We start from the raw sequence: 15820 nt of genomic DNA on the forward strand, positions 1-15820 counted from the left end.
TTTCTTTTCAGCGTCACTTTGCGATATTTCATCTTCCGGATCCAGAGGGAGATCAGCTGCATAATGTTATTTTCTCTATTCTGGAGGTACGTGAATTGCATTCAGTCAGAATAAAGAGCTTCATTATGAGTTTGGAGGTGCAGAAAAAAAGGCAGTAATCAACTGCAAAAATGGGGATTAACACTACCACTCTACCACTTGTAATCATGTGGATTTTGCTCAATTACACGTGCCGGTAACAGTTAGCAGGTGTGTTGGCAATTCCACCGTAATTGCCACCAAATGCCAATGTGGGGCAATGTTTTGTGTTGTTTATTTTCACCATTGCCCATTATGCTGCAGTAGTGGCAGAAGCTTGGGTGAGGTTGAAGTGGCATTAATGTCAACCGTTGCACTCATCACCAGCCTCCATTTTAGGGTTCACTAAGTGGGTATGACTTTGTGGGATCCTCAGGTCAAAGACAGTGGCCGTGGATGCAGACGCATAAACATCAGAGGTGAAATAATATGGGATGAGATAGCTTCTCATCCTTATACCCAAAGGATATTCCAATACATTGTCAAGGCAGGACTCCACTCACTGCAAATTAGAGGTCCTTAAAAAGCACTTTCATTGCATTCCATATATATTCATTTTAGGAGCTAAAAATATGTCTAATACAGGTCTAAGACATAAACAAAGGCCTGGAGATGTTTTAAACCCTGTCCCGAGGGAAAAATGGTTGCCAAAGTTCCTAAAGGAGCTAGTTCCAGGCCAAGAATAGGTAATCTCAAAAAAACTTAGCCCTGTTAAATGCAGCAGCAGACCTGCCAGGATTCACCTTTTAGCACCAAGAAGTAGCCGGCTAATAAATAATATTACGCACCCTGGCTCAACCGAACCACAGCGGTTCTGTGCAGCTGCTGGAAATCACCCCACCGAGCCTCCCTCAGAGGCTGCACCCTCACGTAAAAAGTAACACAGCACAGCTCAGACACACGGAGTAGGAAGTAGACAGCATAAGAAAAGGCAGAATGCAGGAATTGAAACAGTTGTACAAAAGCAAACATCATGGTAAATAACGCAATTTTATATTCAGAAAAGAACTATTGGGCTTGAGAATTCCTGTTCTGTTTTTTATTAGGCAAACATGGGTGATAAGGAGGGCCTACCCTTAGCTGAAGAACTGCACGGCGTTCTTGTGAAAGCTTCATGTCAACTTTTGGAAGCTGTGAAGAAGGCACTACTCCCATCTCCAACTCCAGGCCGACAGCACTATCTGTTTTCCCTGAGAGATATCAATAAAGCATTTCAGGTAAGGGTGGCACTATATTGGCATCAAACCGCAGTAGTGAGATTGATTTTTGAAACAACTACCCTGATTCCACACCATGATCTGCAACAAGAGACACGGTACACGCCAGTCAACATTTCCCATTTGGACTGACTGATGTACCACTGATCTCCACTCCTGCTCCTGCAGGGACTGTTAATGTGAGTGGACAGCTGAGTGGTGCAGTGGAGAAGGGCCTTGTGGACCTCTGGTAGGAAGCGTGAAAGATCTAAATGCTGCAAGTCGCGATTTCATTCAAAAGATCAAAAACACTGTCCTCCAGAGTCCATGTTGGGTTGTGGGCTTGAAAGATCAATAAAATACATGCTCGGGGCTTTGCCTGAAGGCTGTGAATTGAAAATTCATATACGGTTCTGTCCCTTCGAGGGAATCTCAGAGGCATGTTTAGGGGGGACCCCATAGTGTTCTGAACCTTTCTGCACTGTACAGAGTGCAACTCAAGAGGACCGACTTTTGTTTTAGGTATTATTTGACAAGTGTGTATATCCTTTTTCACCTAGGTGCATTTTAGCTTTGATTCCATTCTGAAGAACATGACTTTTTGACTACCAACTGTATTTCTGCTCATTTCTTTTTCTGCGGCTTGTGACATGTCTTTTTCCTGCAACTTCTGTATTCAGGTTGCTCCAAATCTCTCTTTTGTTATACACCCATTATCTTACAAGCGTGTTGAGTAACTCCCACACATGTGTCATTGGTGCAAGAAAGATGGCCAAGGGAGATGGTAGAGCCAGTTGCATGTATTGTCTATCCAGTGGCTACTACTTTGATGAGTGTAGGTATTGTCATGCTCCGATGCCTCTTGAAGCAGACAAAGAAGATCATGACAACTTTCTTTCAAGACAGATGGAGCACAGGAACAGCCTTACACTTGTAATAGTTTGTCTAATCTCTTTCTGTTGTAGGCTACACTGCAGTGGTGGGCAACCTGCAGCCCTCTAGGTGTTTTGGCCTGTAACTCCCATTTATCTGAGCCAGCCTTGTCAATGGTGAGGAATCATGGCACTTGTAGGCTGCAACATCTAGAGGGCAGCAGGGTTCCCACCACTGGCCCCACAGGATCCTGCACTGTAAGCCCCTCAGTAGCAGAACATTTCATCCAGAGACACTTATTGGAACATTGCAAAAGTATGTACCTTTACCAGTAGCCCTGTGACCATCAATGCGGCCTGACTAACTGTGGGGTTCCTTCACGCAGCCCTGAAATGTGCCGGTGCCTTTGTTGCACCCTGTGCTTTAGTCAGTTCAGAATGATGTTGAACAGTAGCTCATCTGTTGTGGAGGCTCTTTTCCAGGTTTGATGCTCTTAGGCATCGAGACCGCATTGACCTCGGGAGAATTGACCTCGGGAGAATTGACCTAATTTAGAAGGTCAATTAGGACATATATGCTGGGGAAACCCCCCGCAACCCCAACCCAATCCAAAAAACCCTGCAACCCTCCACCCAATCCCTTTATATTATTTATAATCCAAAACCAACCCAACACATACATAAAATAACTAAAATAATATAAAGGTCAATTGTGCAGAAGGTCAATTAGGACCACTATAATTAGGTAAATTGTGTAAAAGGTCAATTTGGGTAATACCCTCCCAGCAGGCTAAGTAAGGGGTATACACTCAGACAGTTCACCACTACTTAAGGAATCAAATAACTGTGCAGTGTAGATTAAGGCAGTGGGCCTCATCACAAGGTTGGCGCTAAAAATCTGGCCGTACCGGCATGGCGGTAATAACATGTCCGGCTTGGCACCAACCCGCAAATAGCAGACGATCAAGAGTGCGCGAGCGCGCGCATCCCTGCATGCCGGTAGCGGCCGTACCGGCATGCCGGTAACGACCCCCAGACAGCGGCATCGACCAATACGCACAGAACGGCTCCTCCCTCGGCAACCCCTAAATACCGTTACCGTTATTAACATAGTGCAAATAACGGGTGCGTTAATACCGAACCCAGAAGTAAGGTCATCGCGCCGGAACGGGAAATGCCATGGCGGCCATCTTTAAAAACACAATCCATTGCCACCCTCCACCTACAGGACCCTCTACACCCCAACTCCCAGGCCACCACGGACAACATGTCGAAGACCACCCGGAGAGGCACGGCCAACCTGCGCAAACCTCGTTTTATGGAGGATGAGCTGAACATGTTGGCCGGCACCCTTGTGGCAAATGCTGAAGTGGTGTTCTGCAACAACCTCAGGCGTCCAGCCCAGCTCAAGAAAAAGGCCATCTGGGAAGAAGTTGCCCAGAAAGTAAGTGCAGTCGGCACCACAGCACGCACAGTGCGTGATTGCAAAAAACATTGGGACGACCTCAGGCTGAGAGTCCGGAACATATTGTCGGCTAATGGGAGCCATGGGCTGGCAACAGGAGGAGGACCACACTCCCCACTGAAATTGGCCAGATGGGAGGAGACCTGCAGCTCCATCATAGACGTGGAGTCCATCGAAGGAGTCGGTGAAGCAGAGTTTGGCATGCCAACATCGGCAGATGAAGGTGAGTGTCCCTACTGAAACAGTAAAAATAATCAAAATCATCCTCCTCCAAATGTGGCTGCTACACCAGCCAACAAATGGGCCATCATGCACACCTACACATATCCATGTACACATTCTGGGTCTACCACCATCCCATCCCAATGCGTGTTGCGGTCATACACGAATACACACACAAGACACATTTTATGGGCATGTGCCACCCAGGACGACCCTCCCAAAACACATCAATGTCCAACTGCACCCAACAATGCGTACATGTGGACACGACTACGCTATCAAAATCCACTCTTCAACATTGCATGTACACAGTCCCCTACAAAGCCACGAATGCAACTGATCAGATGGCGCCACATGTCCAATGACTAATGCATGCACAATGCAAGCGGAAGAATCACTGATTTCCTGCCACTCTCTGTCCCCCACAGGTACGGATGCTGACAGTGACGAAGCGCAAGGGAGTGCACAATGCACAACACCAGCCAAAAGGCCTAGGAGGCAATCTGATGGCACAGGTCCATCAACCTCAAGTGGACCAAGGATGGGCCAAGCGGGAAGCGGGCCAAGATCCGGTGCAAAAACAGCACCACAGAGAAGCACACAGGACAAGCTGACACCTGCACCTGCATCCATGGTCAAACCATCCACACTGGTTGAGGACACAGCAGGCATGGAGGAAGGCACACATTCTGCTGCTGCCAGAACAATTGGGGAGATGGCTGCATCGGCAGATCATAGTGTTGATTAGGTAGCTGACCCGGACAATGAGGGCGATGCAGGATTTGTCCACTCAGAGCCTGTAGTGCACACACCAAGCCCGCAGGCCACCCCACAGGACACACCTCAGCGGGACTCATCCGACCAGGGCAGCCATGGAGAGTGGTCTCCAGCCATGCACAGCCCCATGATTCATGCAGTGCCACCATATCACCCACCAACCACAACCCACACTGCCATAAGGGACCTTGGGGGACGTCTCTCCAGGATGGAGGCCCGGAAGGAGGCGATGCAAGGCTATGTGCAGCAGTACCTTGCTGAAGGGGCGACAACACGCCGTATTATCCAGGACAGCACTGTGGCCGTTATCCAAGCCATTAACTCAAGTGCACAGCAAGTGCGTGATGGCTTCAATGCCTTGGGTCAGATCCTCACCAGGATTGCTGACCGCATGGACCAACAGCAAACCCCTCCCCTGGGATCACAACCATCTGGGTCATCCGCATCATCCGCGCCAGCGAGCTCGAGGCAGACCAGCCCCGCCGCTCAGAGATCCAACCCCCACCTTCGAAGGGGGCTCAACAGTAGCAGGGCCACCCTGCATAATCTCTTTGGGTATACATCCAGACACATGTCGTGCCATAGTTGACTTTGGGTGTTAGGGGGTGGGTGGAGGGTGGTGGTGGGTGTAGTGTGTAGTACTGGGGTGTTTGGGGGCATGGGCGTAGGGTGGGGGAGGTGGAGGGGTGGTGGGTGTAGTGTGTCGTACTGGGGTGTTTGGGGCATGGGAGTAGGGTGGGGGAGGTGGAGGGGTGGTGGGGGCGTGGATTGTTGAATCATGTTGTACTTAATTTCTCGCGAATACACCAGTTGTGTAACAAATATCACATGAGTGGACATTGCTGATTTTTTGTATGTCAATTTATTGCTTCATGGTGATTCGTGCTCATGTGCCCACACAACCAGTGCCCACAGTTCACAACACATGGCACCCTCTGCATCAAAGTACATCAGAATGATTGGTCTATGACCATTTTGCGCACTGCGCGACCCTCACGTTTTTCGCGTCCTGGCCTATGTCCTACTTCTACTCCTTCCTCTCCTTCTACTTCACCAGGTGGTGGCAGCTCCACGTCAGGTGGCAGGGGTATGTTACGCCGGATGCACATGTTATGCAGCATTGCACATGCCGTGATGATCTTGCCCACCTTCTCAGGCCCGTATATGAGTGCCCCTCCCGACCTGCTGATGCAGCGAAACCGTGCCTTCAAAAGGCCAAACGTCTGCTCAATGACCACACGTGTACGTGTATGTGCACGATTGAAGTCCTCCTCATGCCTGTTCTTCGGGTTCCTGACAGGAGTGAGTAGCCATGGCTTCAGAGGATATCCAGCATCTCCTACATAGGAGCAGAAGGAGGTATGTGTGAGGATGAGGCTCAGTTGACAGGTGTGCTCAGCCTGTACATCATTCAAGTTCATATGCACAATCTCGTCATTGGCAGCCGCATCCACATGACTGTCAGCCCTGTACAGTGTATGCCAATTCATAGAGGGAGCCTTGTGTGACATACACGACCTAGGGTCCTAGGATTTTAAACCACCAGGCCATCCAATGTATGTCTTGGCTAGGGGCATTTTGCATGCAAATGTGAGGGCTGTGTGCCGGCGGATGACTTAAGAAACTTTCCTTCCCCCCAATCCATCTGCCTCCATGGCCCAGAGGGCATTCCCCTTGCATATGCATGTACCCCCCCCCCAATCCATCTGCCCCCATGGCCCAGAGAGCATTCCCCTTGCATATGCATGTACCCCCCCAATCCATCTGCCCCCATGGCCCAGAGGGCATTCCCCTTGCATATGCATGTACCCCCCCCAATCCATCTGCCCCCATGGCCCAGAGGGCAGACTCACCCAACAGCCAGCCACTTCGTACAACGTCTCCTTCCATGTAGCGGGGTAGTGAGGAGTTCTGCAGCAACATGGCATCATGCGTGGATCCTGGGTATCTGGCACAGCAATGTGTTATTATCTGGCTGGCATCACACACCATCTGAACATTGATGGAATGGTATAGCTTCCAATTGCAGTACACCGCCTCCACGGCATGTGGGACGACCAACTCTACATGGGTACAGTCAAGGGCACCAATTACATTGGGCATGCCTGCCAGTGCATGGAATGCTATTTTGGTGGCATTTGCCTCCTGTTGTGTCCTTGGTAAGGATATGGAGGCACTTGAGTGCTTCAGTAGTGCATCCAGCACTTGGTTTAACACAACAGAGAAGCATGATTGGGAAATGCCATGCATTTGGCCCACTGTGTGTTGATAAGTGCCTGTGGCCAGCAAGTGGAGCACAGATGCCACCTTCAGCAAAGGGGGGATAGCTGTGCGGATGTTGATCAGGCTGACCAAGTCATCCTGTATTAATTCCACTATGTTGGTGATGGTGTCTCTGTCCAGGCGGTACAGGGTGTGGATCTGTGCTGGGGTTAAGTCAAATGGATTGGCCCTTATACGTGGGATTGTTGGCTGTCTGCGGGGAGCGACTGCCTGCACTTGTGGGATTTGCTGGGCATGTCTCACCCTCCTTCTCCTCCTGCGTCTCCTCTGTGTTTCCTGTTGTACTGCCTGCTCAAGGAGTAGCAGTGCAGGCATGTCCTCCAGGCCCAGTATGGCAAGTACAAGTGGTAGCATTTTGGTTTGGAAGGGGGTGTGCTGTGTGCACCTGTGGCACTTGGTTACACAGCAGTTTGCTGTTTACGGGTGGTCCGCGATGCCGGTATTGCCGGCATCATGGTGGCCCTTCATACCGGCATCTTGATGTTGGTATGTACTTGTACGTGTGACTCTTGGTGTCCCCTTCTTTGCGGCATGCCGGTATTAAGGCCTCCCCATCTGTGTGCGTGCCTGCATTCTGGTACGGTGGTGCACGGCCACAGCGGGTCCTTGACGATGCCGGTAGCAACGGCATCTAGGTTCATGATACACCGGCCCGGTAATGGATGCCGGTATTGCCTTACCGGTGCCGTTCTTACCGGAGCGCCAACCTTGTGATGAGGGCCAGTGTACCTGATAAGAACAAACATGATGGAGAGACATTTAATGTAAACTGTCCTGCTGATGAACACTGATACGCCCTGTTGGTATATTAATGCAAAAAGTCTCAACCACCCTTAATATTTCCATTCAGATTCTACTCCCAGTGCTGTCTTTTTCTTGAAACCCTTGAGACTCCTTTGGTTGTATGTGGCATTCGCTATTGGACCGAGTGATTGTGGCTTTCATTACTCCATCATATAAAATGTGCCCAACTTGGCCGCACAGAAAACAAATCATTCCCCACCAATCTCATCCACCTTTAACAGTCAACTTATTTCTCATGCGCACGTACCACCACCAGATTGCTTTTTGCCCTTCCTCACCTCCGACTATTTTAAACATGAATGTAGCTATTTCAGATCTCAAAAGTGAGGGAAAAAACACACACTTTGTGATGTGGGTGATCCTCCTTCACAAGATTTCTGTCACTGCTACATGCAAAAAGAGCCTTTTGGGGATTTTGAATCTCAGTTTACTTGCATATTTCTATGTATCTGAAGTGTCAGGTGTGGAGAAATTATTTTAACAAGAGTGATCTCAAATTCTACAAACGTACAAGGAAAATTGTGTAAGCATATAAGTCCAGAAGCTAGCCCAGGACAAAGAAATTATATTACCAGTCTTTTGTTTATGGCGCAGGCCCCAGTGTATGTTCTGGTACTTGTCTGTCATACTAAATCTGTAATTGGTTGAGTACCAAGACTGATTACCCGTTATGGGCACTTACTTACATTTAGATTTTCATGGCTTGTGGCTCAACAACACAAAAGTAATTGCATAAAACAATCTGAAAGCACACGTTTTCATTGGGACAGTCTCTGAATCTTGCCTCTTGCTCTTAAACAGTGTCTGCAAAGGTTGTCAAGTGAAGACCGTGAGGACAGTATGATGGTGGTCTCTTTCTGGCAGCATGAGCTTTGTCGGATTCTGGAAGACAGACTAAGTCGCCAAGCGGATCGGAACTGGTTCACCAGAGAATTGGTAAACAACATGACAGAGGTATGGATTCTAATTGGGAAAGTAGAAACCATTGAAATACTTTAGGACTGCAATAATGAATGTACAACAGTAACACAGCTACAATAGGTGCCATATTTAAAACATATGAACATACTTTTTCTATGACATTCTACAAATGCGATTGGCCAGTGATCTTTCCTTCACTCACTTTACTCATAGTTCTACTCTTATCACTTGTGTTGCTTTCAGTTGAAAGTTAGCTCTCCGTTGACTACCTGCATATGTCACTGTCCACATGATAGAGCTTGGTGTAATTGCTAAAGGGGCTATGTCATTCATAAATATTGGTGGGGGGAAAACAGTTGAGCCATTTCTTCAACGGGTACTGTCACGACCTAGACAAGGATCAAAAGACCAGACAAGACAGAAACTCAAGTTTAGTGTGGTTTAATAGGGTTTCAATAGAGTTTGTGACATATTAATACACAGGTAGGAATAAAGCTCAACTAAACTGTCTGGATTAGCAAAATGGCCAGGACTAGCTAAAACCTTATGGCCAACTTAAAGTTCAAGAGGGCTTTCCTTCCGCCTAAGCCTTCCCCCCTTGTTTGCTTCCAAGAAGGGAGCTTTCAACAAAGACTTTATGCAAAGTCTCTGGGTTTTCACATTGGCCCAGGACACACCTCAATCTGGGTTTCTTGGGAGATCATAACCCAGTAACAGTCTCACAAGGATATCACCCTATACTTCCACCTGTTTTGACCTGACTTGGGGCCTCATCACGAGTTGGGCTGTATGCCGGCTGTAATACCACCCGACTGTAATAGCCTTAGCACCCACCGGTCTCGCAGTATTACTGCCGGATCACGGTTGGGCGTTAACAGTAAATCTCCATTCCCCATTGGGTCCATTGGATCCAATGGGGCATTTTCGGCGCTAATACTGCAGGCTAATACAGCCAGCAGTAATTACGGCTAAAACAGGGCGCTAAATGGGATTTTCACCTCCAGAAAAAAGCTAGATGTTAAACAGCCCATTTAGCACCCAACTCATGATAGGGCCAGCCCTTAAATGCAGTGGTAATACTGTTACTGCCGCATTTAAGGGCTACAGCCCAACTTGTGATGAGGCCCTTGGTCTTTCTAGTTCCTTGTGGACTTTCTCTTGTTGGGGTAGGATGGACGCGTTTCTTTACATCTTTATTCTCCTCCCCTACTGGCCTGTTGAGGCCAGGAGAATAAATGAGGGCCCTGGCAAGTCCGAAAGCTTTGAATCTGAGCTAAGAGAGGTTGGCAGAATTAATAACTTCTCTGACACTACCTCCCTCTCTGGCTCAGCTACCACGCTGGTGGGTCCACACTATTATACCCAGCAGCCTGCTTACTCTTTCTTCCTCCAGGAGTTAACTTGTACTTGTGGCTTTTAAAGCATACTCCCTGCTCTCCTCACGGTCTTCCATGAAGGTCTCTTGTTCACTCTCCTCAACACCTTCACCTGTGTTTTCCTCTTGGTAAGTCTCAATACAAAAATCTCTTCCCCCTATTCTTATCATCTTAAACTCCAAATATCCTCCATCACACACTTCACAAGTTCTGTCAGCACCTTGCTGTCATGCTACTGCATACTTGTGTCGAAGAAACATCCATTCACACAATCCAAATAAAGAATAAGGTAGGTTGGTAAATGTCTTTAATAGCAGCAAAGCAAAAGAAATAACAAATATCGACAGGGCAGTTTTCCACAAACAAATCAAACCTGAACCTGCCCAGAGCCTTCCTCAGGAGTACGCTTTCAGCTTCCTACTTATCACAAGAACTTCAAAGAGGAATCGTAACTCTTTCACTTCTCCTAGACCCCTGCAGTGGAGCTCACACTCAATTCTGCAGTGCTTCTTATTATAAAAGATGTACTGCAGCATATCTAGTTTCAACTACAAAGCAGTGTCATACGGAATTAAATTATAATGGTTAATGTTCAGAGGAATAACCTAACTGTGCAGGGCATGAGTAATGCAAGATGAGGATTTCTCGCTTATATGTACCAAGAGGAAACATATATATGTGTACAAGCATTTCACAGTTTAAAATGAAGTCGAGCATTTAACCAAGCCAGTGCAGTATCAAATTGGCTTTGGTATAACTACTATAGCAATGATGGTATTGGTTTGGCTCTTAAAGCAGCGTTGCATTTAAGCATTTCAAATGAGAACACAACACCTTAAAACATGCATTTTCTTTTATTTTGCACCACACTCATCTTTCCCCTCATCCATATCACCCTCAGGTACATTGACTGTTTATTGAAGACCTCTCTCCATTTGAGTGCTTCCTCATTCATCACCTCTTCTTCCTGTCCTCCTGATTGTACTTCAGATCTTTTATCTCCTACCTCTCTCATTAACTCCTCCACTAAATCTGCCTCCTTTATCCTACTCCTTCTCCTTTATTGACCATCTTTCTTCAATTGATGTTTCATTTCCTTGCTCCACAGGACTCATGTATTTACCTTCTTCTTCACTCAATTGGGCAACTCTCTCTAACCAAATTCCTTTGGGAACCTCTCGACTCCTCACTGCTGGAGTGAATCCTTGCCCCTTTCTCCTGCCCTCCTCAACCTGTTTGTCTGCTAAATCTCTTCTTTCTACCTTCCTTGTCAGAACCTCCATCTCCAACCTTGCTCTATTCTCCAGCCTTAACCAAAGTTGCTTGTTTTCCACTTTCAACATCCACAAATGAACTCTTGGCTTCCATAACCTAATTCTCAAAAATTCTCCCACTTTCATAATAGCCCGACTTCCCTACTTGGGCCTTCCATTTCCTGAATTTGGAGGGCTTAGTGTGACTGTTGGGGCCTGGGTGGGTGTTGGCAAATTCTTCCTAAGTACTGGTGTTCCCAGAACGTCACTCCCAGGAAGGATCATCTGCCTAATAAGTTCAGGTATACAGGTTTGTCAAGGGGAACGGTGAGAAATGTGAGGGTATTCTCACTTCTGAACCTCTTAGATCCTCTGCACAGGTGGCTAGGGAAAGGCCATCGCTATTGTATCCTGACCCTGGGGGGCAGAGAAGCGAGGGAGGTTCACCTGGATGGAGGATCCTTGGGAACCGGGAGTAGGGTTACCTTGGGCAAGACATGGTACCCCCCTTTGCCTAGTGACAACCGACCCAACCCCTCTCCAACCTTTATGGGCTGTTATAAGCCAGCTCCCCTCATTTCTCTACCATTGACACTTGACAGTACTGGGACGAAGAGGAGACAACTAAGAGCAATGTAGACCATGCTCTTTTCCCACTCTAGTACTGGGAAAAGGAAGATGCCTGCTAGGAGTAGTGAAGGTCAGGCATGTCCCTTTAATGGGAGTCAGGCAGGACTGAATAATCATTCAGAGCTGCAGCCTGTCAAGGGGCATCAGGTGTATAAATGGAGCCCAACCCAGTGGCAGAGGGAATTGACAGGAGAAGGACCAGGAGGCCGGTGCATGCAGCAGAGGACCATTCAGCATGGCGTGGGAGTGAGGACTCCCTGGAGCAGACCAAAAAAGGTGAAGGGAGCTGCGCTGGAGGACTGCCCGGTTCCTTTCTATTTAAAGTGCTTGTTCCCCTGTGGTGGAGTATCACTCCACGAGCGGCTGAGGGGGCAGAAGCTGGTGCCCCAACACTAGATGTAGAAGGTTGTGTGATCTGCACTAGAACACAAACATCCTAAGTGACCAGTGAGTTTCTGGGGCTTGAGAAACCCGGTGCGCGTGTGTGAATTTAAGCATTTTATTAAATGCATTGTATCCAAGTGGTCGTGTTTTCAAAGTTCTCAGAAACGTGAACAGCTCAATTAAAGGGGAAGGAATATTTATGCTTGCTAAGTATACAAGAGAGGGGAATACTTTGTATCAGAGTTGTCATTTGTGTGGTAAGGAACACGTTCTCGAAGGTCTCTGAACACCGAACTATCCAATTAAAGCAAAACAAGCAGTTATATTTGTCTACCATTAAACAAAACGGAATAGCTGGCATCGGAATGATCGCGTGTGACTAAGAAACACGTGTTCAAAGGTCTGCGCACATTGAATTATACATTTGAAGTGAAATGAACAATTATTGAACTCCATATGAAGGGAAAACAAACCTTAAGACAGAGGTTTCATTATTTGACACCAAATTGAATTAACACTTTGTTGCTATACAGAACCAACGCTTTGAAACCAAAAGGTGACAAGAACAGGCAGACAAAGGACAGTGCACCCTGATACACAGACAGTTTCAACCTGTGGGCAAACTACAAAATCATTTGAACAGTGCATTTGAAAACAACATGATCCACACTGTGGAAGATAGAGACATTTTGTGTTTCTTTTGGAATTGTGTTTTGGAACTCAGGGAAGGGAAACCTGAGTCCTGATAAGACGCCTTTCATTTCAAGGTCATTTTGTGTGACTTGGAACTTGGGGAAGGGGATCCAGAGTCCTAACTTGGGGAAGGAAACCCTGAGACCTGAAGAGACCTCCTGGCATTCTAATTCTAAATAAGAAGATTTTGAGACTTGACTTTGTTGAACTGTTTTATACTTGGAGAAGGGAGCAAACCAGTCAGGATGCTGTGGAGAGGCAGCAGGGTCCTTGCGCCCCAGTGACAGCTCGTCCATGCAGTGTTCTCTAATGGCTGGATTTGGCTAGCAGTGCTACTGCCATATTATTGGTCAGACAGAACAGGCATGAAATGTCTCTCTGACTTAGGTCCTGGTTCACAGGGAACACCCTTAAAGAGCCAGTTCTTTGAGTGTGTTCCATGCGACTGACCCCTGCCAAGTGGTAACCAGGGTATTCTTCCCATACCACCCTAAAGTCCTTTGATGGCTAGCTTGGAGAGGCCCCCAGCCTCCTAAGTCACCCCACTTTTTATCCCCTCTACATCAACCACAGTGGCCCCATCCTACAATGGCCAATGCTGCGTTCCGGTAACCAAAATAAAATAAACAGATGCAACAATGGAAACATCTAGGAACATTAATATATTAATTGTACACATAGTGCCCCTGCATCAGTCGTTTATGACTGAGGTTTTCATATATTTGTTATATTCAGCTGATTTATCAAACTGTTATTATATATTTATGTTACCTTATGCACAGGTAATAAAAAGTCTCCTCATATTCCATGTATAAGATGCACTGATTCTACTAACTCCAGCTGGGGGCCTACCTCTCTCTGTCTTGGCAGAGTTGTTTGAAGGTGAATCTGTCTACTTATATGCCCGTAAAGGTTCTACAGCACAATAGCATTAGGAGTGGGGCTCACTTGAATTTGGGTCCTTCTCTGATGACAGCTAAGCTGGGCCTACCCCAGGAAGTTTATAATCATAATAAGAATGGGCTTGCCAGATTAATGTATTTTCATGCACTGTGTTATGTGGTGCAGCTGCATCTGGACACCCGGTACCAGATGCTGCTGCACTTATGCAGGTTGAATTGAGCGTGCTGTGTATATGTTGAGTCGTACAGGCAGGTTCGGAGGAAACAATGGCTGTATGGCATCAGTTCCTATCCCTCAGCAGGTTTGAAGGCCATATCTCTCCTGGTTGCACCATTATCACATTTGAATGAACAAGATTACTAACACCCGTGGGTGCAACCCCAAATGGCACAGATACAGGGCTTTTGGTTACCAGCACAACCTCAGACTCACGGATAAGAAATCATCACTACCCCTGCAAGCATCTCTCCGGTATGGAGGTCTCAATAACCCTACCCCCCTGAATCATATGTCTTATTTACAGTGCGGGAACCATGTAAAGCGGGTATTGGCAAATTACCAGGCTAGAAGTGTGCCACAGCTAGTCAGATTGCTTAGCATGCAAGCTGTATCTGCTGATACGAGCCCATGTCCCAGGCTATCCCCACCGCACATCCTTTTCACCGCCCGACCCTTAACCGCCGCTATTTTCTTTTTTAAAGAAAATATACCAAACACTTCTTTCATCCGTTTTGTTCCTGGCCTTTTGCTCCTGGGTGCCTCTCTTCCGCTGCACCTTAATGGCCAAGAAAGTAGAAAGGTGGTTTGCGTATTGTGTTTGTTATGTTTTCATTTAGTAAAAACAGTTCACATGAGTGAGCATTTTTTTCAAATCGAAAACACACCAGAGCAACAATCTGCCACAGGTGCTAATAATCATAACACCTGTGGTTGTCATCTGAACCATTGGGTAAAAGCGCTGCATCCCTTGCTAAAGGCTCTTTTTTTTCGCTCTGGCCTGTTATTTCAGGGGCTGTTACAAGATTTTCCAATGTTAGATTAGCAATCGCACATCAAACCAATGTCAGTTTTATCTATAACAACACATACTAGTCAAAAAAAACATAATTTGATGATAATACGGACTGCCAGGCTAAACGGTCTGCCCATTTCCAGTTTGTTCTTTACTATTGTTTTACTGCAATTGGTTGCCTGGTAAGAGACGGCGACAGCTAGAGTGAGTGAAATGTGAAGATACAGGCGCTAAGGGAAGGTCGGAAAAAGGCTCAGGAGGCACGTAGAGGAGACACAGGCATCCTGACAGCCAACAGGACCAATGAAAAGGCAAGCCATACCAGTGCATAATGCCAGAAGACTCAGATTTTTTATTGCCTGTCAAGATCTGAATGTTTCACTGCTGGTGCCCATTAAACAGTATTGTCCTCCAACCAATGCCAGAAGTTATGGGCCCAGAAACCCAAATGATTGCCTGGAGCCAAAGGCGTAGGTGGGTTATAAGGCTTTAGAGAAGTTAACTCACAATTTGCCTGTGGTCTGGACATTGATCCAGTTAGCACCCAGCCACTGGTTGGTTGATACATTTTTACCCTCAATGTTCTGCTGAAAGCAGGTGAATGCAAATCACTTAGCGGATCAAGAAGAATAAAGGAGGGGATATAAACACTCAACCCAGTCCATGGTGATCACTGGGTAAATGATGTGTGGCAATAGTGTGTCCACATTACCCATTTCAGTTTCATAAAGGCCAGATGGACAATAGCAGGCAAATCAGAGAGAAGTGAGACCCCAGAGTGTGGCGAGACAATGGGAACCAGGATGAGACATCATTAGAGATAGTGGTGGAAAGAGAAGTTGATGAAGGACAGCACATTGTCGGAAAGCGACCTGAAGCTACCAGAGGAACACAGACTTCCTAGTATCTCTGTGAACTCAAAATATACCGGCACATAATCCCCCTCAGCAC

The 15820-nt window shown here is 46.9% G+C and overlaps 1 protein-coding gene across 1 annotated transcript in view; it reads left to right on the plus strand.

The window, feature by feature from the left end:
* The window catches only part of LOC138452855 (uncharacterized), a 1928742-nt gene that overhangs the window by 1315418 nt on the left and 597504 nt on the right, over positions 1–15820 (plus strand). The window contains exons 64-66 of the mRNA XM_069605205.1: positions 12–86; positions 1125–1295; positions 8499–8651. Coding sequence (XP_069461306.1) covers positions 12–86; positions 1125–1295; positions 8499–8651 — 399 coding nt within the window. The remainder of the gene's footprint in view (positions 1–11; positions 87–1124; positions 1296–8498; positions 8652–15820) is intronic.

This window comes from Ambystoma mexicanum, chromosome 4p (assembly GCF_040938575.1).
Source record: "Ambystoma mexicanum isolate Mex_15411 chromosome 4p, UKY_AmexF1_1, whole genome shotgun sequence".
In the NCBI taxonomy this organism is placed as follows: domain Eukaryota; kingdom Metazoa; phylum Chordata; class Amphibia; order Caudata; family Ambystomatidae; genus Ambystoma; species Ambystoma mexicanum.